Source organism: Hypanus sabinus, chromosome 2, assembly GCF_030144855.1.
Source record: "Hypanus sabinus isolate sHypSab1 chromosome 2, sHypSab1.hap1, whole genome shotgun sequence".
Taxonomy (NCBI): domain Eukaryota; kingdom Metazoa; phylum Chordata; class Chondrichthyes; order Myliobatiformes; family Dasyatidae; genus Hypanus; species Hypanus sabinus.
Genome location: NC_082707.1, coordinates 173,446,262 through 173,471,170, shown reverse-complemented (window position 1 = coordinate 173,471,170; position 24,909 = coordinate 173,446,262). Strand labels below are relative to the sequence as shown.

Here is a 24,909-nt window from a genome sequence, read left to right as displayed (position 1 = left end):
CAAGACCCTTCAGCCTCTAAGTCTTGGCTGCATTGTTGAAATGTTATGTTCCAAAAGTGATTATGGTTCCGTTTTGGGATGATGTGACACAAATGTTGGATGTCACAAGTACCGAACACCATCTTCAACAGGAAAATCTAATGTAAGTAAATCCAAAGCTGGAAACATTCAGCAGAGGGAAACAAAGGGCTGAGGAGAGGAAAATGTGAACCATTTTCCTCAGATGAATGACTTGTAGCATAAATTACTGGTTCTGAATGAGGGAAAATAGTACAGAAGGGCTGCAGTATGCACAGATGAAATATGAAGTGGTGTTCCTTAGGTCTGTATTGCACCTTCATTGCTGTGCTCTCCTCCCTGGAAGACATTTCAGATGCACTCAAAATCTCAAAAACAGAAAAACTGTAAGCTGGAAGACTGGAGTGGGATCTAGAAGAAGGTAGGGTGGGAGACAGTGCGAGTTTATAGGCTTGTAATGGCTGAGAAGTTCATCTCCTGAGTTGGAGGAAAGAGTTCCAGGAAGATAATGCATGAGTAAGTGGACTAAGTGAAAATAAGTGAATGCAAAAGTATTAAAATTTTGATTGTGTTTGAGGGAGAACATTAGCACTAATGCAGGCATTAATATGCCAGGTAAAGAGTTAAAGAAGCTCACCTGAGCAGGACTGAGTCCTCATATTTGCAATACATTATACTTCTGTTTTTTATTATCCTCTAATGACACCATCAACTCTGATCTTGCTTTATCACAGATAATTCCTCTGCCATATCCTGCTGCTTCTCTGCAGCTTAAAACTGCTTTTATAATGTCTTCAGTTTGGATCATCAATAGTTAACTGTTCTTTCCACAGAGGCTGCCTCAATTGCTAAGTGTTTCAGGCTTTACTCAGTATGCGCAGTTCTAATTTATTACCAAGAGATTTTAACATTTAATTCTTGACACTAAAATTGTGATTGGGTGGGGTGGGGATGGTAATTGCTGACTGGGGTTTAATTTGAATGGGCAAAAATAACCACAGCATCCATGGGAAGAGAAACTAGCAGTTTTTTTCAAATGGAAGACCCGACGTTAGAACAAGGAAGAAGACAAAAGAAGTTGAGCTGCACAAGGATTGAGTGTCTCGAACAGGATAAAACTGGCATGGTAGTTGGGGACAAACTGGAGGGGCTTGTCGTGTCCATTCAATGGCAGCTCACTCACCTGTGGTCCCCACCAGACACTCAGCTCTGACCTGTGACTCTAAATTGTTGTTGCTTGCAATAGCGCCCACACCCTGGTACACCACTTTGACAGGTGACCGAAGCCAGGTGAGGATGCCAGCAGGCCTCATACCCTGTCATAGCATATGAAGTCAACTTCGGTGGACTGGGTGGTTGCGATCAACAGTGAATTCCAGTGACCAAGGCGATTCTGCAATGCTTCATGGAGAATGAATAGCACGATAAGGCACAGGAGTCATGGGTATCTTCTGGAATCAGTTATTAATGAAATCATCTTGAGACACTAAGCAAATTTTAATTTAGTCTTTGAGTTCGTAACTATAAATGTTTTAATATGTTTACAGTTAAACCTTTTACAACTATTCATCTTATAAACTTTTACGACACAGATCTGCAGAATAAATATCAACCTCTAATCATAAACAGAAAGGCTATCAAATTTTGTATTCATTCACTTTGTAACAATAAATCAACAATTAATTCAGTCGGAAGAACAGTTTTGTTTGGTTTCTGAAGGCCAACAATGCCTCAGTTTTCAAATCCTTGTCCAGGATCTAACTGCACCATCACCACTTATCAACTATCCCAAGCTTTACCACCTTACAGCTGCAGATGATAACTAAATCTTTTTGCTTTATTTGTGGCCTTGTGTATGGTTCTTATTTTAATAACTCTCACTGTAACAATCTTTTCATTTGCATTGGTGTTTAGTGCTTAAATTTCTTCTTCCCCTACCTCTGATTCTTTCCAAATCTCTCCTTAAGATTCATTGCCAATCCTTCGACCATGCCATTTGGTTGTCTGTATTGATATCTTTCTTAGTGGCACAGTGTCAGGTTTTTATTCTTGGTGCTTTACCAAGCACCTGAGCGTGTTTCAATAAATGCAGGTTGATATTGATGAAAGGACTTCAAAAGCTATCATTAATTGGGATTCTTTTTCTCTCTGTAACCAGCTGTCATATTTTTAAATGGATTCTTATTTACACAGAGGTAATAACTTTTTACATTAAAACATTGAGTTTTAATGAGTATTGAGAATGAATAATTATTTGTTTCCAGTATTTTACTAAAAATGCTTTATGATTTGTTACTTTTTTTGGAAATATGAACCAAGATGTGGTGAATTTGCTACATTGACTGTAGAGGTCACGGAGTGACTTGGAAACTTTGGTCAACAGCTATTAATACTACTGCTACACATCACATTATCACCATGCAATATCTGCATTGTATAGGGTAAAATACATTATACAGGAGGGTATCTAGTGTGAGAACTATCTGTTTTGCCTCTTTCAATCAAATGCTGGTTGCATAGTGCAGCAGTATCTTAGTCGACACTTAATGTTTTTTGGTCTAGCCAGCACAAGAGTTCTTAAACCAGAGGAATCCAATAATGGCATAGGAGATGTAGGTTGACAAGCAAATGTTACTACTCGTTTGTGCAAGCAAACAGTACAGTGTATTCCTTCAAATGTCTATAGTTTTCCATTGAAGGACTATCTATTTCATAACCATTTATTTTGCCAGAAATATTAGGTTATTTATAGTTAAATTAAATGCTGTTATTTTCTATTTCTCTGTTTACAGTGAAAGAACACAGTTTTTTTTAATCTTACGACTTGGGTGGGGGGTGGTGGGGAAGAGTTATCTGACCTATTGAGTCAATGCTGGCTGTCAGAACAAATCCTGTTCTCCAACTTGTTTCCCCATTACACAGGCCCATTAATGTCCATCTACTTCAGCAGCAATTTATAATAATTAGTTAATTTAGCCAGCATATTTTTTGGATGGGGAGGAGGGAAATCAGATCAGCTGGGGAAACCCATATGCTCACATGAAGAACTTGCAGACTCCATACATACAACACCAGAGTTCAGTATTGAACCCACATTGCTTGGGCTATGAAGCAACTGCACTCCTTGCAGAACCACAATTCTATTCCAGAAGAGAGAATTTATAGAAAATTGAGATTTAAGTGGAGGACTATTTCTCTTGGAGCTCTAGTCTCTTTTGTTTCGCTTTTACAAACAGTTTATACAGTGGTACAGTAGATCACGCAGCTATCTCATAGTTCCAGAGATTTGGATTTACTTCTGATCTCCAGTGCCATTAGGTTTAACCAAAATTGTGAAAATTGTGGATGTTATTTGGTGATATAGATTATTCATGGAAAACTGATTCTACTTTATATTTTAAATGTCAAACTGTGATCATCTTATATTCATTTACTGAGGCAAAATTATAATTGGAGTAAGTTTTCACGTGCTTACACCATCACATAGTACATATACATTTTCACAAAATAAGTTATTGCACAGGGTCTTTACCAGATATGAACAATTTGCTCAAGGCCTCTGGATAAACCAGAGTTCATTATGTCGGTTTGGAACAGAAGGATTGTTGTAACCAGCCACAATAAAGGTATCTTGCAGTAACAGCTCAGGAACATCAAGGTGCTCTGCTAGATGGTTTATCTCTCGTAAAATAATCTCTTCATTAGTGGTGCCATTAAAAGATCTGCACAAGCAGAAAATTGAGTAATTAATATTGTTTACTTCTTCTGGTAAATCTGCAGTACTGACTGCCTTAATAATGAGCTTTAAATGAGCTTTGAAGGTTAAAGAATTCCTCTATGCTTAACTGTTTTAAGTCGAGTATCGCATATTTGTGTGATTAGTTTTTTATCAATTTTTGTCTCAAAATACAGAAGCAATGTCAATATTTGTATCTGTTAAAGATGTACTGTTTTTAATGTTACATTCTTTCTATTTATTTTACTGCCTTCAAGAGGGAATGTCCAATCTTAAACTGTGATAAGACGTACAAAATGGAAGCAGGAGTAGGCCATTCAGTAACATAATAACTGATCTTATTACATTAGCAGTCTACAATATTAGCATTGTGTAGGGTAAAAATACACAATAAGTAATCTAGTATGAGATAAATGGGTTTTGTTCTTTAAAGTGTCTTGATTTAAAACACATTTGTAAATGTATAGCTATTTAATTATGATACCATATAAGACACTGAAATATTATTTATTGTAAAGAAACCCTTGCAAATTTGAGGTAATTTCTCTTTTATGATTGCCTTTTCCCAAACTCCCTGATGATGTCACACTAACACCATTTTTAAGCAGCTGAGATCGATCTGGGAATTCCTGAGCACTGCACAATCTAGAGCAGATTGTGTACCGAGTATACTTCTATTTTTATTTTTTTTTAAAACCCAGTTCAATAACTCTATAATGTATTTTGGAACTCCTTTGATTTGACTCCTGTTAGATTGAAAAGTACTGGTGTTCAGAGGGACATGGGTGTCTCTGTAGATAAACTGCTGAAGTTTTACATTCAGGTAAAGTAAGCAATTAAGACAACACAGAGTATGCTGACTTTTATTGCAAGAGGAAAGATGTGAAGTAATATAATGCCCTGGTGAAGCTGCACCTGAGATATTGTGTACAAGTTTGTTCTCCTTTTATAAGTAGAACTATACTTGGATGAATATGTAGTGGATTATTTTCTGGGCTGGCACTACAGTTGGTGCTAAAGAGGGTAGGGAATAGAGAGAGAATTTTCAAGCAAGAGAAATTAGAATTCTGAAAGGAAGAAAGATTGAGCTGGGGCTTGATTTCTGAAGAATGAGAAATTATCTCATTGAAACATAATATTCTCTTGGGTTTTGATGGAGCAAATGCGGGAATTAAGGTCCGTTTCAAAACAATTGAATGGCCATAAATGACTGAAATGAAAGAGATGAGACTGCAATCATTGGAAATCTGGAGCAATACACAATGCTAGAGAAACTCATCGTGTCAGGCAGTGTCTGTGAAGGGAAATGGACAGTCGATATTTCAGTCAAGACCCTTGCAGTACAATAGAAGAAATGATCAGTTAGCTTTTTGGGTTTCAGATTGAGACCCGAAATGCCTAGTGATCATTTCCCTCCATTGATGCTACTCAAGTTCCTCCAGCATTTTGTGTTGCTTCAGAAACGAGAGGATTTTTTTCATATGCAGGATGGTGAATCTCCTACTTTAGAGAGCTATGGAGGCTCATTTGCTAAGTACATTTAAAAGGTCCAAATAGATTTTTAGATAAGGGAACTGAGGGATCCGGTGTTTTGTGGGAAAAGTGATAAAAGATCAGCACTGATCAAGTTGAATGGTGGAGCAGGTGAAAAGGGTAAATGGGCTCCTGCAAATTTTTTTTTTGGCGTGTGGTCTTGGCTCCCAATTAATTGTGGAGATTTTTCAAGTTTTATTTTTTTGGAAAATATTTGGGTTCTGTGATCCAGATATAAAACTTGCCTTTTGTGGTCTCTGTGCATAGTTATTCCACGAGGAAATCTGTAGATGCTGGAAATTCAAATAGCACACACAAAATGCTGGTGGAACACAGCAGGCCAGGCAGCATCTATAAGGAGAAGCACTGTCGACGTTTTGGGCTGAGACCCTTCAATTCTCTTGAATTGAATTGAATTGAATTGAAGGGTCTCGGCCCGAAACTTTGACAGTGCTTCTCCTTATAGATGCTGCCTGGCCTGCTGTGTTCCACCAGCATTTTGTGATAGTTATCCAACCTTATTTTGTGTGAAAACTCACTTTTTGATAGCTATTCCTGATATTTTTTCCCTAACACTTTTCTCTATATATCTCGATTAAATTCTTGATTTTTATTTTAATTATAAAATAATTTTTTTTCACTTGATTTTTGACCATCCTTTTTTTAATGTTATTTCCAGCCATTCATGTACATTTGGTTTACTCTTGTTTTGGTTTTGCAGTTCCATTAATATTTAGGCTTCTTGTTTTTTTTGTTGATCCTTTCTATCTTTGTCTTGTTAGTTTAAAGCTTTCTCTGTTGATTTTTTTCTTTGTATTGCCCTTGTCTCTAGAAACATTGTATGCAGCTCAGACAGATGTAAGTGTATTAAGTCGATTGGTCTTTTGCCTATCTGGTAAACTCAAATTGACTAAAATGCATGTTGCTTCTTTTTAAATGTCTAATCCATAACAGAATTTACTTTGGAAAAAAAGCTAACTAAGAATTGATAAGTTTTCTATGACATGCTATCCATAAAAACGTGCACTGTTTGGAAATATTTATGCCCAGGCATGTATTTCTGTTTAGATCTTGTTTAAATGACTTATCAGTACACTTTCCAAAACAGCAATATTGCTGGAAATCATTTGTTCCTTTTAATGTGAATTCTTCACTTTATTGTTATACCTTTTCAGGTCTGGTCCTTCTTTAAAAATACTTGCTTAGCTACTTAGTACTAATAGTTGGCAATATGCACTAGGCTTTAGTGTGTAATCATTTGTAAAGAAACTTGCCTTGCGTAAATGACCTGTGCAGGCCACTCTTCTATGACGATGTCTGCATCAAAGGGCTGCGGAACCTGATCTTGGAATTGTGGTGGGAGGTAGTAAGCAATGGTTACTCTAGGTAGGAGCTCTGACCTGGTGTGGTTGGTGTGCACAGTGGTAACAACAGGTACGGTCATTCCCAGGAACAGACCTATAAAAAGAAGGCCTGTAGTTTAATGGGAATGTATAATACATAATACATTTTGGCAGAGGAATATCAGCTGTGTCTTTTCTATCAAAAGCAAGGGAATATTTCCTTTTACTTAGGAAAAAACTTAAAAGAACTGAAGAAGAATACTACTAACAGTATACAAATTCTTCAAAATATTTTCCTATTATGTGCAAACTTTAATCAAGATTATTAATTTTCTCTTTGACAACTGTAATAAAGGAAATGAAGTACTGGAAATGTACTCAAATCAAAGTAATTCCTAAATTATTGACAATATTTCAGCTTAACCAAATGCACTAAGTAAATAATATTTTCATTGCAGGTTGCCTAAATTAGTAAATTTTAAGTATTGTTTCTTAATATTAAGGGGATTAAAGCTAGTTCAGATCAATCAAATATCATTCTAAATACCAATGGGTAAAGATACTTTTGAAAGTTATTTCCCTTGCTTTTTCAATTACTGTAGAGCATTTATCAGCAGGGTGTAAATGATCATTTCTGAAAATCACCTGATGAGTTTTGTTGACAAATGTATTTCATCAATTTCATAAATCCTTTGCATATGCTCTGTTCATAGCGAGGTTCATTCTCGGTTACGCAAGCCCATTTAGCTTTCTCATATTGACGTTTTTCATAAGGTTGCTCATCAGTCTGTCAAGAAAATGTGGAAATTATTTTTCTGTCATCCAAAGTAATTTTAGTGTGACCAAATACTGAGAGATGTGAAAATGGTCGGCATTTTTGTGTTTGAATTAAGATTTCAATAATAACCTGTAATTCAGACCACCACGGTAAAATAAAAATTATTATTGAAGCTTGTTTTTCTGTCTCTAGTTTACCTGTAAATATATAGACTCTCTTGTTAAATAATTTTAACTTAAGTGCATTTAAAAATTGTTGAACTATCAGCAAATATAAAACTACTACCCTGTTTTGAAGTAACATACAAAAATGCTGGGGGAACTCAGCAGGTCAGGTAGCATCTATGGAAAGGAATAAACAGTCAACATTTTGGGTTGAGACCTTTCAGGATTGGAAAGGAAGTGGGAGGAGGCCAGCTGTAAGGTTGTAAGAAAATATATATCATTTATTATTTTTTATGTAAAGTCATAAAATAATCTATATAACATTCCAGGTTATATTATAAATTCCATTTAGCATTTATATGTTGATGGATATGTTCATGCAGTGTGTAATTTCAAGTTACTGTTTTCAGATGAATAGCTTTAGTGTAAATTTTTTTTGCTAGTTTATGGAAGAAATAAATGTTTGACCCTTTGGGTATATCCATTAGTCATTTAACACTATAATCGAATGAAGTATTAAGTACTTTTCTGCTTAGTTTTATTTTTCATTGCCTTTTGTGGGACTTGTCAACATACTATCAGTAAAGTATATGTTTGTAGAGGGAACTGTAATTTATTTTGCTTCGCTGCCTACTCTCCCGACTATTTTGACACATCACTGGAATGTGATTGTGAATGCATGCTGGTGCTGCAGTGTAATTGTTGTTTTGTCTAAACTGAGTAGATTAAGTTCTTTAGGATTTCAGGACATTATCTAGGCTGACCCTTGTGGGATTGCTTGAAGCACAATGCTCTGAATGAACATTTAAGAAGAAATTATATAGCTCAAATGGATGTTAAACAATATTTAAATAATTCCTGGAATTGGGGCCACTTCAATTAGATTTTGCAATGTTCTTTGAAGTGCTTAAGAAGTGTGGTATCATAAGAATTAGGTGCTGGTGCAAGCTATCTGCTCTGCCATTCATCAAGATTTCAACTGTTCTTCTACTAGAGTTCACTTTTTCTGCACTGTTGCCCAAGATTTCTGTAATTTCCAGAAATGTATTAATCCCTGTTTTGAATGAACTCAATAACTAAACATCTGTAGCCCTCTAGTGTGAGAATTCCAAATATTCATTGTCCTCTGAGTGAAGGAGATTTCCACATTGGTTCTCAATGGCTTTTTGACACTGCTGCACTCTTGCATCCATCTTGTTGATCCATATGAGTAATTATATACCCTTTTCAGTTATGGAGGCCGAAACTGCACAATACTGTTGTTGCTTTATCAAGCCTTTATACATGCAGTAAAAGATCTTTACTCAAATAAAGGTCAATATTCTATTTATTTTCCTAACTGTCTGTTCCAACCCTCAGTGAATAGTACACATGGAGACCTCATTGCTTTGAATATAATATTTCCCAAACTGTCAGCATTTAAAAAAAAAACTACTCTAGTTTTGTGAACCTAAATCAATACCTCTTACTTCTCCACATATTTCCATATGCCATATTTTTGTGCACATGCTTAGCTGGTCTCAATCTTGAAGCCTGTTTGTATATTCCACACTCATAGTTCCACATAGTTTTTGATTACTATCAGACTAATGAATATGACACTTTGGTTCCTGGTCAAATTATTGATTATAGATCATGACTTTAAATATTCTAATTTTTATGATATTACAAGGGGTGATTGATATGTTCGTGGCCTAAGGTAGGAGTCAATTTTAGAAAAGCTAGCACATTTATTTTTCAACATTGTCCCCTCCTACATTGCATACTTAGTCCAGTGGTCATGGAGCATACGGATCTTGGACCTCCAGAAAGTGTCCAAAGCATGGGTGATTGATAACTTCATGGCCTAATGTAGAAGGAGATGAGTTATACAGCTCTCATTACGTGCACATGCAGGTCAACTCTGAGTGATTATGCAGAAGGTTTGAAGTTAATAACTCATCTCCTACCCTAGGCTACGAACTTATCAATCACCCCTTGTACACCTCTTAAAACACCTCAAAGCTTACTGTAAGCATTGAATTGAAATTACTCTGGAGAACTCTCATCCACTGCCACTACACTCATAGTTCTCTATCCTGTGTTGCTTGCATCTACCTCCTACCTAAGATCCACAAATCTAACTGTCCAAGTAGGCCTATTGTCTCTACGTGCTCTTGCCCCCCGTGAACTCGTGTTCTCATATTTGCTAATTGCATTCCATTCCCCATGGTTCAGTCCCTTCCCACCTACATCTGCAATACTTCTTATGCTCTCGATTTCCTCAGTAACTTTCAATTCCCTGCCTGACTGCCTCATTTTCACCATACCTGTCCAGTCACTACATACTTCTATCCCACCATCAAGAAGGCCTTAAAGCTCTCTGTTCTTTCTCAATAAAAGAACAAACCAGTTCCCCTCCATCACCACCACCCTCCATCTTTCAGACCTGGACCACACCTTCAAAAATTTTTCCTTCAGCTCCTCCCACTTTCTCCAGACTCCAGGAGGAGCCATGGGAAACTGTATGGGCTCCAGCTATGCCTACCTCTTCATTGGCTATGTAGAGCAGTCCATGTTGCAATCCTTCCCCAGTAATGTTCCCTAGTTCTTTGTATTGGTGCTGCTTCATGCACCCATGTTGAGCTCGTCAATTTCATCCAAGTTCACTTCTAATTTCCACCCTGCCCTTAAATTCACTTGGTCCATTTTTGATACTTCCCTCCCCTTTCTCTATTTCTTTCTCCATTTCTGGAGACAAACTGTCGACCGACATCTCTTGTAAACCTACTGATTTCCACAGTTGTCATGACTATACCTCTTCCTACCCTGTCTCCTGTGAAAATGTTATTCCCTTTTCTCAGTTCCTTCGTCTCTGCTGCATCTGTTCCCAGGTTGCGACTTTTCTTTCTAGGAAATCAGAAATGCCCTCCTCATCTAAAGAATGGGGTTTCCCTTCCTCTATCATAGATGCTGTCCTCACCCGCATCTCCTCCATTCCCTGAACATCTGCGTTCATCCTATCTTCCTAACGCCTTAACAATGATGAAGTTTCTCTTGTCCTCACCTACCACCCCTTGATCCTTCGCAGTCAACACAATTTCTGCCATCTCCAAAGGGATCCTGCCACTAAACATATCTTTATTTCCCCACTCCCCCCACCAGCTTTCCACAGGGATCGCTCCCTCCGAGATTCTTTTGGGTATTCTTCCCCCCTGACTAATTTCCCTCCCGGCACTTAATCCCTACAAGTGGCCAAAGTACTACACCTGCCTATTCACCTCCTCCCTCACCTCCATTCAGCGCCCAAACAGTCCTTCCAGGTGAGGCAACAATTTATCTGCCAATCTACTGGGGTCATCTATTGTGTCCTATGCTCCCAAAACGTTCTCTGCATTGGTGAGACCTGTCGTAAATTGGGGGATCTTGTCGAGCACCTCTGCTCCATCCGACAAAAGCGGAACTTCCTGGTGGCCAAACATTTTAATTCTGATTCCCATTCTGACATTTTGATCCATGGCTGGCTCTTGTGCTAAGATGAGGCCACCCTCAGGGTGGAGGAGCAACACCTTGTATTCCATGTGGGTAGTCTCCAACCTGATGGCAACAATATTGATTTCTCTTCCCATTTAAAAAAAAAATCCCTTCCCCTCCCCTGTTCTTCTATTCCCCACTCTGCCCTCTTTCCTCTTCTCACCTGCCTATTACCTCCTACTGGATCCCCTCCGCCTTCCCTATCCTCTATGCTCCATTCTCCTTTCCTATCAGATTCCTCTCCAGCCCTTTATCCTTCCCACCCGGCTTCACCTATCACCTTTTATTTATGCTCCTTCCTCTCACCCTACTTCTTTATTGTGGCATCTTCCCCCTTCCTTTCCAGTTCCAAAGGAATAAATCGGCCTGAAACGTTGACTGTTCATTCATTTCCATAGATGCTGCCTTACTTGCCGAGTTCCTCCAGCATCTTGTATGTGTTGCTTTGGATTTCCAGCAATCTGCAGTCTTAGTTGTGTTTATAAATCAGTCCTGTCTTTTACCTTTGACAAGTGACTTGATTTCTTTTTTCTGTAATGCTTAGAAACAAGTTGTACCTCTTTGTCTCCTAGGTAGTCTTGGTATCTAGTTGATTCTATTAATTTTGAGAGGCATGGAATTCTGATTTGCTTTCTCCAAGAGTTAGTCCCCCTCTGTTTGAATACTGAATTTGGATTTAAAATGTTAAACTATCTCATAGAATTGTGGGAGATGACAGGATGGAGGACTAACTGTAAAAATGAGGGATCAGCTGGCTTGAGGGACGTAAGGGGCGTCAGGTGGGGTGGATGCGTCATGCTTCCTGTGGAGTAGCTTGCCCACCATTGGTCCCCACTTGGCACTCAGCTCTCACTTATGGCTCCAAGCAGCTGTTTACTAGTGACAGTGGCCACACCCTGGTAGACAGCTTTGCTGAGTGTGCTAAACTTGATGGGTCTTAAACCCTTAGTGAGTTTGGGCTTGCCTACCCAAGCTAGTGAAGACAGGACCTGGCAGACTGTGCTGAGGTAACCACTAGTTTGGTTCAGTAGGGTGGACCCAGCAAGGCACTGTGGAGTTCTTAAAGTGTGATGAAGCACTAAGAATGTCATGATCATCCTCTGCATCTAACCCCATCTCCAGTCGTCTGGACTTTGTCTTGCCATTGGATGCAGATGATCACCGATGAGTGAGTGAGGTTGACACTGCACAACTCTTCCTCACTTTAAACTGTCTTTGCGCAAGTCAGTCTCATCTATCCTCCCCATCCCAAACTGGTGACAGGCTAGCGATGAAGCAACAAGTGTGGGTACACTGGCAGCTGTAGCTGCAACCCTGCACACTGGGGGTGGCTCAGGCCCTAGGGTAATTATCCACTGACATGGAGCAGCTGTGGTTTTCAGCAGCCACCTGGGTGACTGAACAGCCCTTGTCAGGAATGCACTGCTCACCTCTATGATATGAGATGGGCCTAGAAAGAGTGCCTTAAACATTGGCTGCTCCATTCTATCCCTGGCTGGTGGGGACCTTATCAAAACACAAAAATACAACTGCAGATGCTGTGGATCAGAGACCTTATCAAAGTGTTTGAAATACATCAAAGAGAAAATTAAGGACTATTCCACCCACTCTCAATACATGGAGTGTACGCACACTGTTGGACAGAATCAATGCTGATAGAGGAGATCTGCTGTATTAGGGAGAGAGCCTGATATAACACTGATATCACAACCTTGAGTGAGACCTGGCTTGCAGGAAAAGGCAAACTTTGTGAAAAGGCACAGGATACACATTCTTTTGGATGGAAAAGGAAATTAAGACTGATGTAAGAGGCTGGGATTGGATTTGCAGTGAAGCACCTGGATCAGACGCACAATGTGTTGGGGCTTACAAAGAAGGCAGTGCAGTGTTAACAGAAAAGTTCCATCAGCTTTTCCAGCTCCTGTGGCAGCAAGTGACAATTTCACAAGAATTAAAAGGTGCATCCATCATCCATCTGTAGAAGCGAAAGGGAAACCAACAGTCCTGCAGTAGCTGTCGGGGAGTATCCTTGCAGTCTATCACAATCAAGATGTTCGTCAGGCTTCTTCTCAACCATCTTACATCAGACCTTAACTGGGGACTCCTACAGGAGAGCCAGTATGGATTCCAGAAAGAGAGTGGGACTATCAACATGGTGTTCGTTGCAAGGCAGCTGCAAGAGAAATGTCAGGAGCAAAATGTTGACCTGCTGTCCCGTTATGTTGATCTAAGGCCTTTGACACTGTTAGCAGAGAAGGTGTGTGGAAGATCATGCTGCAGTACCGATGTCCAAGGAAATTCCATGTAGCATTTCCATGTTGACATGCAAACTAGAGACCATGGTGAGACATCGGAGCCCTTCCCTGTTTCAAAGGTGGTTAAGCAGGGCTATGTCTTGGTGCCAACGCTAATCAGTTTGGTGTTTACCACCATGTTGACTGATGCCTCCAGAGACAACTATGTAGGCATCAGCATCAGATTCCACACTGATGGGAATCTGTTCAACCTCAGGAGGCTTCAAGTAAAAAATTAGGTAAAGACAGACACCATCAAAGACTTCCCTCTTTTCTGATAACTGTGCCCTCAATGCTAGTTCAAAAGATGTAAACGATGATGTGCAGCACTTTGCTGATAAGTTTTCTGATGTGTGTACTAACTTTGGGCTTACCATCAACACCAAGAAGACTGAAGTAATGCATGAGCTAGTTCCAAGGTAATCATACATTGAGCCAAACATCAGAATCAATGGTCAAACATTTAACCCAATGAACAGGTTCACGTATCTTGGCAGCTCACTGTCCCAAAACATTGTTATTTATGATGAAGTAAACGCCAGGAAGCCAAAGCAAGTGTAGCCTTTGGCAGACATTATACCAATGTCTGGAACTGCAGATGGGTAAGTCTACAGACAAAGCTGAAGGTGTATAGGACCATAGTACTTCCTACTCTGCTTTACACCAACATGTACAGTGTACCAACGGATGCCAGGAAACTGATCATTTCCACAAAGTCTGCCTCCAAAGCTCTTCAACATTAACTGGGAAGACAGAATTGCTGACACTGAGGTATCTACCAAGGTGGGCCAGCCCATCATCATACCATCCTGTAGCAGTCCCAGTTACACAGGGCAGTCTATGTAGCTTCTATGCCAGACCATTGGCTGCCCAAGAGACTGCTTTATGGCAAACTACAGAAAGGAAAACGTTCCCATAGAGTTATTACGTGGCCCCTTAAAACCGGTCTTCGCTGTTGCTTGTTACCTTTGTTTTATGACCCAATGATATAAATGGGACTGCCTGCCTCTCTTGAGATTGGCAATTTCTTGTCATCTGTTGAATTGGTTCTTCCATGTCTAAGATAAAAAAGTAAGTATTAATTTCAACAGCAACAACAGTGAATCTGCAGACGCTGGAAATAAATAAAAAAACACGAAATGCTGGCAGAAGTTCTGTCAGCATTTCGTGTTTTATTAATTTCAACAATTTTTACTCTACATTTTAAACAGGACAGAATAAAGTTACTGTAGAAATATGTGAAATACACAATATATAAACTGCCTTTTAACAAACTTACGGAGTTTGGTTCTATTTGCTTCTATTGCTGTGGAATTTACAGTTTTATTGTGTGGTTTACATCTGAGAATGATGCAGACTACTAAACTATGTTTACTTTATTGAGAGGGATTGCAATGAGTAACAAATCATTTCCTAAAAAAGGTTTCATAGCTATCTTGCACTGATGGAAAATAAGTAGGTACTACGTGGACGGGGGTTGGGGGGGGGGGGGATTAATGGAGAAAATGAAAGTTTAAGATTGCTTTTATTTTACACAATTTATTTACTAATGTTGATCAATTGTTTGTAGAAGGGATTTTAAATCAACAATTTTCTTGATTTGGGTGTAGGATCTAATTCAATTAGAAACAATCAGGTTGTTTCCTTTAAAGGTGCCCAATCGTAGTAAACTAGTCCTTCAGAAAATCTTACATTGGAGACGTGCCACAATAGCCGTTTTTTACAACGTTGATTTGGAAACGTGGTAAATTAATGTCGATTATATGAACCAGTAATGTTTTGTGCTAACAACCCCCATGGCGGGAGAAAGAGAAGTTTTAAAATAACTGCCCAATTGCGATATAAACGCGGAAATGATATATCCTACCTCTTGGCACATCCACCTGGTGACAGCGGCCAACGTCTCGCCAGTGTGTGAAGAGATCGCCGTCATCATGCTCGTTTTCGTCGTCTCCGCTGTTGTGGTAGACCAACTCCGAGTCCATATCATCGGTCACCGACTCTAAATCCTCCAAGCTGATCAGAAAGCGACCCGACCGCCTGCCGCTTTCATCGCTCCGTCCCTGACCCTCCATCTGTGAAATCCGGATCTTTTTGTGATAAATTTAAACGAGCTAAAGATAGTGCAGTAAAGATGTATTTTATTTAAGGATACGTGAATGCAGGAGCCATGATACTTTCCAGAAGATAAAATTAATTAGGACTATCTGGTATTGAACTCGGGCATAATACTTTACTAGTCGCTTCTTTGGGGACTTACCTCGAAGTGAAGCGCTGTCTACTCCCAGGAGTTTGTTTTTGTCAGGAGCCGGGACAGCTTGTAGAGATCTTCACAGAGGGGGAGGGACTAAAATGAGAAACACAAGTATTACGCTGATCAAGCGTCGAATAAGGGGTGGAGCTCTGGAGCAACGTAACACTGAAAGTATCCTGAGGCAGTTCGCTGAAGCGTAATTATCCACATGCCACATGCATTTGCACCCGTTCAAAGCTTGCTTGAAGAGAGGTGTTAAAGCACAAGGAAGACTTTTTTGGGGCTTTAGACGGTCAAAGACATGGTTTTGACTGAAGTAGTGAAGGGAAAAATCAGTGAAGAACTGAATCTAATATTCCCCATTTAAGCTAAGTTGTTGGTGTACAGGAAGCAGCCACAGATCAGTCAGTACGGAAGTGATGGGTTACTGAGGTGAAATAGGTAGTATTGGTTGGAATGAAGTCCAGTTCGTGGATGATTGCTCAATGGAAGCCACGAAGATAAATATTTGTGTCTGTTAATGAACAGCACTGCAGTGAGGCATGAGGGTGGAAGCTGGGGCCTGGTAGCAGCAGAACAGGTTAATCAGTGTAGTACATAGTTTGCTTGATTTCTGATTCAATAGGGATCTGAACTTTTGAACAACCTTTAACCTGAAGTATTGACTGAGGAGGAATAAATAATTGGTGGTGAAAGAATAGAGTTTGTGATGGTGACAAAAAAATCCTCTATCAAATTAGGTCTGGTGAAGTTGGAGTGAGATTTGCTTAAAACTCAATGTCATGTCTCTATTTGAGGTAATAATACACCTCGTGGGGTGGCAATAATTGGGACATTAAAATAAAAGCTGGAGATTTTCTTTGAATTAGTGGAAGATCACAAGTCTCTTGTAATCCTTTGTATTGGAACTTCTTTACCAGGCTGTGATGCAACCAGCCATAAAAATGGTGTGCCTTATTTGTCATGTGCACATCGAAAGCATACAATGAAATGTAGCTGTTCATCTATAAAACAACTTGCGTAAAATGCTGGAGGAACTCTGCAGGTCATGCTGCATCTATGGAGGGAATAAGCAGTTGATGTTTCAGGTCGAGATCCTTCATAAGGATTGAGAAAAGAAGAAGCCATCTATATGAATTTGTAGAAACGCAAACACACGAAAATCTGTAGTTGCTGGAAATCCAAGCAACACACACAAAATGCTGGAGAAACTCAGCAGGCCAGACAGCATCTATGGAAAAGAGTAAACAGTTGATGTTTCAGGCTGAGACCCTTCATCAGGATTGGAAAAAAAGATGAGAAGTTAGAGTAAGAAGGTGGTGGGGGGAGGAGAGGAAGTGGTACAAGTTGATAGGTGAAACCGGGAGAGGGGGAGGGCTGGTGAAGTAAAGAGCTGAGAAGTTGATTGGTGAAAGCGATAAAGAGCTGGATCAAGGGGAGTCTGATGGGAGAAGGTAGATGACCATGGAAGAAAGGGAAGGTGATGGGCTGTTAAGAAGATAAGGTGGGAGAGGGTAATGGGAATGGGGAATGGTGAAAAGGGGGTGGGGGGGAGGAACAATTACTAGAAGTTTGAGAAATCAATGTTCATACCATCAGATTGGAATCTACCCAGGTGGGATATAAGGTCAAGACGTACAAACAAGCTGGATGAACTCAGCAGGTCGGGCAGCATCTGTTGAAAGGAGCAGTCAACATTTTGGGTCAAGACCCTTTGTCGGGACTAAAGAAGGGGGGCAGGGGCCCTATAAAGAAGGTGGGGGGAGGGTGGAAAACCGATCAGAGGAAAGATCAGGAGTGGGGGAGGGGATAGGCAGGAGAGGTGAAGAAGGAATCTAAGGGGAAAGCACTATGGGTAGTAGAAGAAGGCAGAGTCGCGAGGGATGATAGGTAGCTAGAAGAGGAGACAGAGTTGAGGGTGGGATGGGGGAAAGGAGAGGGAGGGAATTAACGGAAGTCGGAGAATTCGATGTTCATACCAAGGGGCTGGAAACTACCCAGATGGTATATGAGATGTTGTTCCTCCATCCTCCACTTGATGGCATAAACATAAATTTTTCCAACTTCTGGTAACCACCTGGTACTTCTTCCTCCCCTCCCCCATCTTCTTACTCTGAGTTCTCATCTTTTTTCCCCAGTCCTGGTGAAGCGTCTTGGACCAAAAAGTCAACTGTTTATTCTTTACCATAGATGCTGCGTGGCCTACTGAGTTCCTCCAGTATTTTGTATGTGTTGTATAGAAATTTGTAAGACTTTAGTGATATACTGAATCCTTTAAGGCGGTGGGAATGAAGCAACAGGGAGCTTGGACAAGATGGGAGAATGCGGTTGAGAGGGAAGTGACCTGGGCTGAGCTTTGGAAAGCTGAGCCACACCGCATCCAATTTCTCATCCAGGCGGTGTATGGTGTGCTTCCAAGCCCATCAAACCTACGCACATGGGGCAAAGCAGAGTCATCTGCGTGCCCACTGTGTTCCAAGTGAGGAACCCTGGAGCACATCCTCAGCGGCTGCACAGAGGGATGGTACCGATGGAGGCATGATCAGGTCCTGAAGATCATCACTGAAGCCATCAGCGCAGGAGTTGAGTGGGCGAAGTGGTCTCGACCCTCCAAGCAGACTATTGCCTTTGTCGGAGCTGGGGAGCAGCCAATACCCGCCAAAATAGCATCTGCAGGCATCCTGACCTCTGCAAGGGACTGGCAGCTGTTGGTGGACCTCGAAAGGTAGCTGAAGTTCCCCAATCATATCGCAGCCACCACCTTGCGACCAGACACTGTCCTTGTATCTGAGTCTACCAAGCAAGTGGTGATGCTGGAGCTGACAGTCCCATGGGAAGATGGCTTAGGAGAGGCCTTTGAAAGGAAGCTATCTAAGTACACAGGACTGGTCAGCAGCTGCCAGCAGGCTGGATGGAGAGTGAAATGTCTCCCAGATGAGGTTGGTCGTAGAGGATTCGCAGCCCGTTCCTTAGCCAGAGCCTTCAGCAATTTGGGTATCGAGGGAGAGAGGAGGAGGAGAGCCATCCGCAGAGAGGGCCTCAAGATGGCTGTGGCTCAAGCGAGGGGAGCCATGGTCATAAGTCGCCAGCCATCTGGACATGAGCTGGGGACTGATCAGCCCCGGCTGGGTCACCTGGAGAAGGGTGTATGATGTTGAAAGACCCGAAGCACTCGATGATTCCAGGAACATCACTGAAGATGTGTCCAGAGGCATCAGTAGATGTATGTACTCAGTCCTCAAACTCTTAGTGTTATTCAGGGGAGGTGTGATTTTGTTTGTTTTGTAATTAAAATAAATTAGTAGAATTTTGGTCTTTGCTTAGTTGTTCAACTGGTTTCCTTTGGGATTGTGACTGTATTTTAAATTACTCCAGATCCAGGATTTCATTTTGTCTTCTTTCTGAATGCCAGTTATTTAGTAAGTAGGTCAGTACGATAGATTAAAACTAGCCTGTGATGAAACATTGAAAGATTTGTCTGCAGCTTTGTAGCAAATGTATCCCTGGTTTAAAGTACATCAAAATTTATTAATGAAATTGCTAAATACCTTTCATAATAATCAGTACTTTAATTTCAAGTAGTAGGGAAATCCTTTTATTTAATTTACTGCTAGAATAGGCCTAGCAGTTTATACTGTTGAACTTTAAGTGGGAAAATATTCTCAGGCACACTCTTCCAGAATTCATTTTGACTTCTTGGGATTAGATAGTTTTGAAAGCTGTTGTTTTTGTGTATTTTTGTCTGTGAACAATGCAATTAAGGACATTGCAAGTATATGGTCAGTTAATTTAGTTTGTATTGAATATGGCGAAAAATAAAGTTTCATCCAGTATTTTAGAATTTCTGGCATTTTGTTATATTACTGGATTACATGTAGCTTCAGCAACACTTCTACTCTTAATTCTATAATTACGGTTAGTCGTCATGGTACTCTGGATCCCAATAGGATTGTGACATGGAACATGGTGGTCATAGCCTTAATTCTGTTTGATTATGTCATGGGTCATCTAAACCCTTATTTCTTCCTAAATTGTTTCTGAAGGGGAGGGCATCTGCTGGTGTACCAATTAATAGATTTATAGATTTTGAGGGTGGTCAAGGAGATGATAGTTACTGGATCCTCTTCTGAAGTGGTGTACTAGCTTGTTTATTATGAATTCTGTAACTGCATTGTCATTATATACTTATCGCAATGTGGACACTTTTCTGTAAGCTTGATTTGAATTTTAGCATGGGAGATGGAATGTGATTGTCTTTCAGTGAATGTGAATGCAGTGCCTTGTAAAAGTATTCAGTCCCTAACCCTTTGTTAACATCAATGAATATTACAACCAGGATTTTGAACAACTTTACTGACAATTTTTATTTGTGTAGCATGTGCTCCTTTTTTCACAGTCGAGCCCTCAAAAAAAGGGAACATTGTAAAGCATGAAAAATTAACTCACAAAATGAAATGTCAGCAGTTCAAAAGTATACATTCCCCTTTGCTCAGTGCGTAATTGAACCACCTCTCGCAGCTATTAGAGCCGGTAGTCTTTTTGGATAAGTCACTATTAGCTTTGCACAATGTGATGGAGTAAGATATGCCCATTCCACCATGTAAAATTGCTCAAGCTGTGCCAGGTTGAGATCTTGAGGTCGTGCCAGAGATGTTTGATTGGATTAAGGTGAGGAATGGCTGGCTACTCAAGGGCATCAATTTCAAGTCAACATCAAGTTCGTTATGTGTCGTGTTGTATGTTGTAGGTGACCATGATTGTTCTTGGCAAATTTTTCTACAGAAGTGGTTTGCAGTTGCCGCCTTCTGGGCAATGTCTTTACAAGACTGGTGACCCCAGCCGTTATCAATACTCTTCAGAGGTTGTCTGCCTGGCGTCAGTGGTTGTGTAACTAGGACTTGTGATATACACTAGCTGCTCATGTTGCCACCTGCTACTGCTCCGACAGTGTCTTGTGACCCTGATTGGACGGTTAAGGGAGGCAAGTGGAGGGAAGGAATGCCTTGCACCTCCTTTGGGAGAGATGTATCTTCACCCCACTACCCAAGCTTGCTACTTGCTGTGAGAGGATATTAAAAATGCTTTCTACGTTTGTCTGGATAGCAGCAATGTAGATGCTACTACATGAGTATCTGGAGAGAGCACCATTACAATAAGTTGTTATGATAGGGTTATGGGAAGGAATAGCATATTCCAGTTGGCAACGAATAATGTTATGACAAATCAAACTAAAAGTAATTGAATTTTTGTAAATACCTTTCAACCATATGATATCCTCTGCTTCAATTTTAGGTCTTGCAAACATTCACAAGACGTCTGCTCAAGACTGGAACTCTTTTTCATAAAGAAGTAGGAAATTTGACGAAATACCAACTTGTTCTTTCACGTGAACAATTTAGAAAAAATCCTCCACCAAACATTGCGGTAAATGGCTGCACTATTAACTTTAACATATTTAGTAAATCTGATTTTCCTCTGCCATTTTGAAATTGTATAGGAGCTCTGATATTGTTACGTGGATTTTCTTGTCCTTTTATAAATTGATAATTTGTATATTTTTCCTGTATTACGTTCTGACTTCAATATTAACAAAACAAAAGAATGATAAATTTGGCTAGTTTTTCTCATTAATATTAAATAATGTAAGTGTTGTAAATTTGTACAGTAGATTAGACACTCTCTAAACACTTTTTGAGTATTCCCCGACACTACTTGGTATTTTTTTGCCAGTTCCTGTTTTGGTTAAGTACATTCTATGGGAAGTTATGCATTAACAGCTGTGATTGAAAGTGATGAAGCAAAGAAAGATTTCCATTTTTTTCCTCTACTCCCTTTTACAAACTCGGAGAATCTGAAAGGTCTTTGCAGTGAATGTGATGTTTCTGAACTGTAGCTTATTGTGATGTAAGATGTATGGTAGCCGATTTATGAGTAAAAAACTTTGATAAGCGTCAATGTGATTGTGACCAAATAATTTTCCTTCATTGAAATGAACGGGCAATTTATATAGTTCCACAGATCTTTTTCATTCCTTTGATCTGAGATAGCAGAGGCTTGGTTTAGTGTTTACATTTGAAAGCTTGTGTGTCTGCTGCAGCATATAGCTGTGTGGAGTGGCATATTCCTCACAGAGAGGCAGAGAGACTGAGCATGAGTAGGGTCCTGATTCAGTGAGCATGAGTATAGTCGTGTGCTACCTCATCCAGGTGTGAATGGGTGTCTAAACAGCCAAAGGAAGGAAGAGGCTTTAAAAATGCCTCCATCTGAGTATGACATTTTTACTCCAAACTGAAATCTCCCATAACTAATGAAGACTAAAGAATTAGTGCCAGGAAACAGACAAGTATGTCCCTTGCCTTGCTATTCAATAGATGATGCCTTATTTGTGAAGCAGCTTGATTGTTATCACTATCTTTTATGGATGTAAAACTAGAATGATTTTCTAACATTACCTCAAACTTTGAGAGGTACCACCAATGATTCAAAATCCTTTCCCAGCCTTGAGATGTGGACCTGCTTTAAAAAGAAATGTCACAAAACAGGAGAAAATCTGCAGATGCTGGAAATCTAAAGCAATACACACAAAATGCTGGAGGAACTCAGCATCTGTGGAAAAGTGTAAACAGTCAACATTTTGGGCTGAGACCCTTCACCAGGGCAGGGTGAAGGGTGTGACGAAGAATCTCGGCCTGAAACATTAACTGTTTACTCTTTTCCATAAATGTTGCCTGGCCTGTTGAGTTCCTCCAGCATTTGTGTGTGTTGCTTCTTAAAAAAGAATGTATTTCCTTGATGCTGAAGAAGACTGAGGAAAGAAAAAGAAATTATATATAGTAAATGGCTTATCTGGATGGAAATATCTTCAGATTTTTCTGATGTATCTGAATATGACATAGCAAATGACTCTTGTGTCACTATGGAAATCATTGAAAGCCAACATGCAGATGCAGTAAGTGAATATAGGAAGGCAAAGTGATTTGTTGACCTTGATCATGAGGGGATTTGAGTATTAGAGTAAGTATCTTACTGCAATTATGTAGATTTTTGGTGAGACTGAACTTTCAAGAAAGATCTACTGGACTGATTTCAGGGATGTTGGGCTTGGTGTATGAGGAGAGAGACTGAGTAGACTGGGCCTGTGTTCTCCAAAGTTTAGAAGTATAAGAGGAAATCTCACTCAATTCTTACAGGACTCAATGGGCTGAATGCAGGGAAGTAAATTCTCTTGCCTACAGAACTAGGATGATAATCGTGGAATAAATTGTAAACTGTTTAGAATGTGGAAGAAGAGAAATTTCTTCTTGCAGAGGTGGTGAATCTTGGAATTCTTCATCCTGAAGCCATGTGGAGATTGTTGGGTTCATTCAATAGACAATAGGTGCAGAAGTAGACCATTTGGCCCTTTGAGCCTGCACCGCCATTCTGAGATCATGGCTGATCATGTACTATCAATACCCAGTTCCTGCCTTGTCCCTATATCCCTTGATTCCCCTATCCATAAGATACCTATCTAGCTCCTTCTTGAAAGCATCCAGAGAATTGGCCTCCACTGCCTTCTGAGGCAGTGCATTCCAGACCCCCACAACTCTCTGGCAGAAGAAGTTTTTCCTTAACTCTGTCCTAAATGACCTACCCCTTATTCTCAAACCATGCCCTCTGGTACTGGACTCTCCCAACATCTGGAACATATTTCCTGCCTCTATCTTGTCCAATCCCCTAATAATCTTATATGTTGCAATCAGATCCCCTCTCAATCTTCTTAATTCCAGCGTGTACAAGCCCAGTCTCTCTAACCTCTCTGCGTAAGACAGTCCGGGCATCCCAGGAATTAACCTTGTGAATCTACGCTGCACTTCCTCTACAGCCAGGATGTCCTTACTTAACCCTGGAGACCAAAGCTGTACACAATACTCCAGGTGTGGTCTCACCAGGGCCGTGTACAAATGCAAGAGGATTTCCTTGCTCTTATACTCAATTCCCTTTGTAATAAAGGCCAACATTCCTTTAGCCTTCTTCACTGCCTGCTGCACTTGCTCATTCACCTTCAGTGACTGATGAACAAGGACTCCTAGATCTCTTTGTATTTCTCCCTTACCTAACTTTACACCGTTCAGATAATAATCTGCCTTCCTGTTCTTACTCCCAAAGTGGATAACCTCACACTTATTCACATTAAACACCATCTGCCAAGTATCTGCCCACTCACCCAGCCTATCCAAGTCACCCTGAATTCTCCTAACCTCCTCATCACATGTCACACTGCCACCCAGCTTAGTATCATCAGCAAACTTGCTGATGTTATTCTCAATGCCTTCATCTAAATTGTTGATGTAAATCGTAAACAGCTGTGGTCCCAATACCGAGCCCTGTGGCACCCCACTAGTCACCACCTGTCATTCCAAGAAACACCCATTCACCGCTACCCTTTGCTTTCTATCTGCCAACCAGTTTTCTATCCATGTCAATATCTTCCCCCTAATGCCATGAGCTCTGATTTTACCCACCAATCTCCAATGTACTATATTCAAAGCAGAGCAATGGATTTCTGGATGTTATGGGAATCTAGAAAAATGTGAACAGTGCTAGAAAATAACATTGAGGTAAAAGATTATTCATGATCTTCTCAAGAAAGGCAAGCCAACATCTTTTCTTTTGTAGAAGGTTAAGAAAATTCAGCATGTCTCCAAACATTATAACAAGCTTCTACATGTATATGGTTGAAAGTATCTTGACTGATTGCATCATGGTCTTCTACAGAAATTTGAATGTAAGAAGCTGCAGAGAGTGTAGTGGACTCAATCCAGTATTGCATGGGCACACCCCTCCCTACCGTTGTAGTATCGACTGCCATAGTATGGTAGTACCATACTACTACCAATGTTATATCGACATGGGGGCTGCCTCAAGAAGCAATATCTATTATCAAAGAACTCCACCATCTAGGCTACCACTGTGCAAGAGGTACAGAAGCTTGAATCTTAACACCACCAGGTTCAAGAACAGCTACTTCCCTTCAACTATTTGGTTCTTGAACCAATCTGCACCACCATAATTACTATTCCAGTATATCAACTCTTGACCACTCTGCATTACAATGGAATGTTTGTTTTTCTGGGTTCAAATTGGGTTCTTTCTTATAAAAATTATGTTTAATTTGTTTTTCTTGTGTATGTGGTTTATCTGATGCTGTGTGCTGGAAATACTGCTCCAATTAAGTTTTTCACTGCACTTGTGCATGCATGTACTTGTGTAAAGGACCAAATGGTCTGTTACTGG

The 24,909-nt window shown here is 40.2% G+C and overlaps 2 protein-coding genes across 4 annotated transcripts in view; one reads left to right on the top strand and one right to left on the bottom strand.

The window, feature by feature from the left end:
* fancm (FA complementation group M) overlaps positions 1-24,909 on the top strand; it is a 131,377-nt gene that overhangs the window by 36,191 nt on the left and 70,277 nt on the right. The window contains exon 5 of the mRNA XM_059959537.1: positions 20,926-21,057. Within this exon, the coding sequence (XP_059815520.1) occupies positions 20,926-21,057 (132 nt within the window). The remainder of the gene's footprint in view (positions 1-20,925; positions 21,058-24,909) is intronic.
* On the bottom strand, positions 1,497-16,050 carry soul3 (heme-binding protein soul3). 3 transcript variants are annotated; one of them, XM_059959584.1, is made up of 6 exons: positions 15,640-16,050; positions 15,247-15,469; positions 14,346-14,437; positions 7,276-7,417; positions 6,562-6,745; positions 1,497-3,740 (listed from the first exon to the last, which is right to left on the bottom strand). In XM_059959584.1, the coding sequence occupies exons 2-6, from the start codon at positions 15,452-15,454 to the stop codon at positions 3,569-3,571; spliced, it is 798 nt and encodes a 265-aa protein (XP_059815567.1). In that variant the 5' UTR covers positions 15,455-15,469; positions 15,640-16,050; the 3' UTR covers positions 1,497-3,568. The 3 variants fall into 3 exon arrangements, with proteins under 3 accessions (XP_059815567.1, XP_059815555.1, XP_059815564.1); XM_059959572.1 differs by having other exon boundaries at positions 15,247-15,493; positions 15,640-16,047; XM_059959581.1 differs by having other exon boundaries at positions 15,247-15,454; positions 15,640-16,044.

Bases quoted from the DNA above. Each gene is read 5' to 3' on its own strand.
- soul3 (XM_059959584.1), bottom strand. From the start codon at position 15,454: ATGGAGGGTCAGGGACGGAGCGATGAAAGCGGCAGGCGGTCGGGTCGC. The intron at 14,438-15,246 runs GTAGGATATATC...TTTTTATCTTAG, and splicing joins CCAGGTGGATGTGCCAAGAG to ACATGGAAGAACCAATTCAA. The intron at 3,741-6,561 runs GCAAGTTTCTTT...CTGCTTGTGCAG, and splicing joins GCACAGGTCATTTACGCAAG to ATCTTTTAATGGCACCACTA.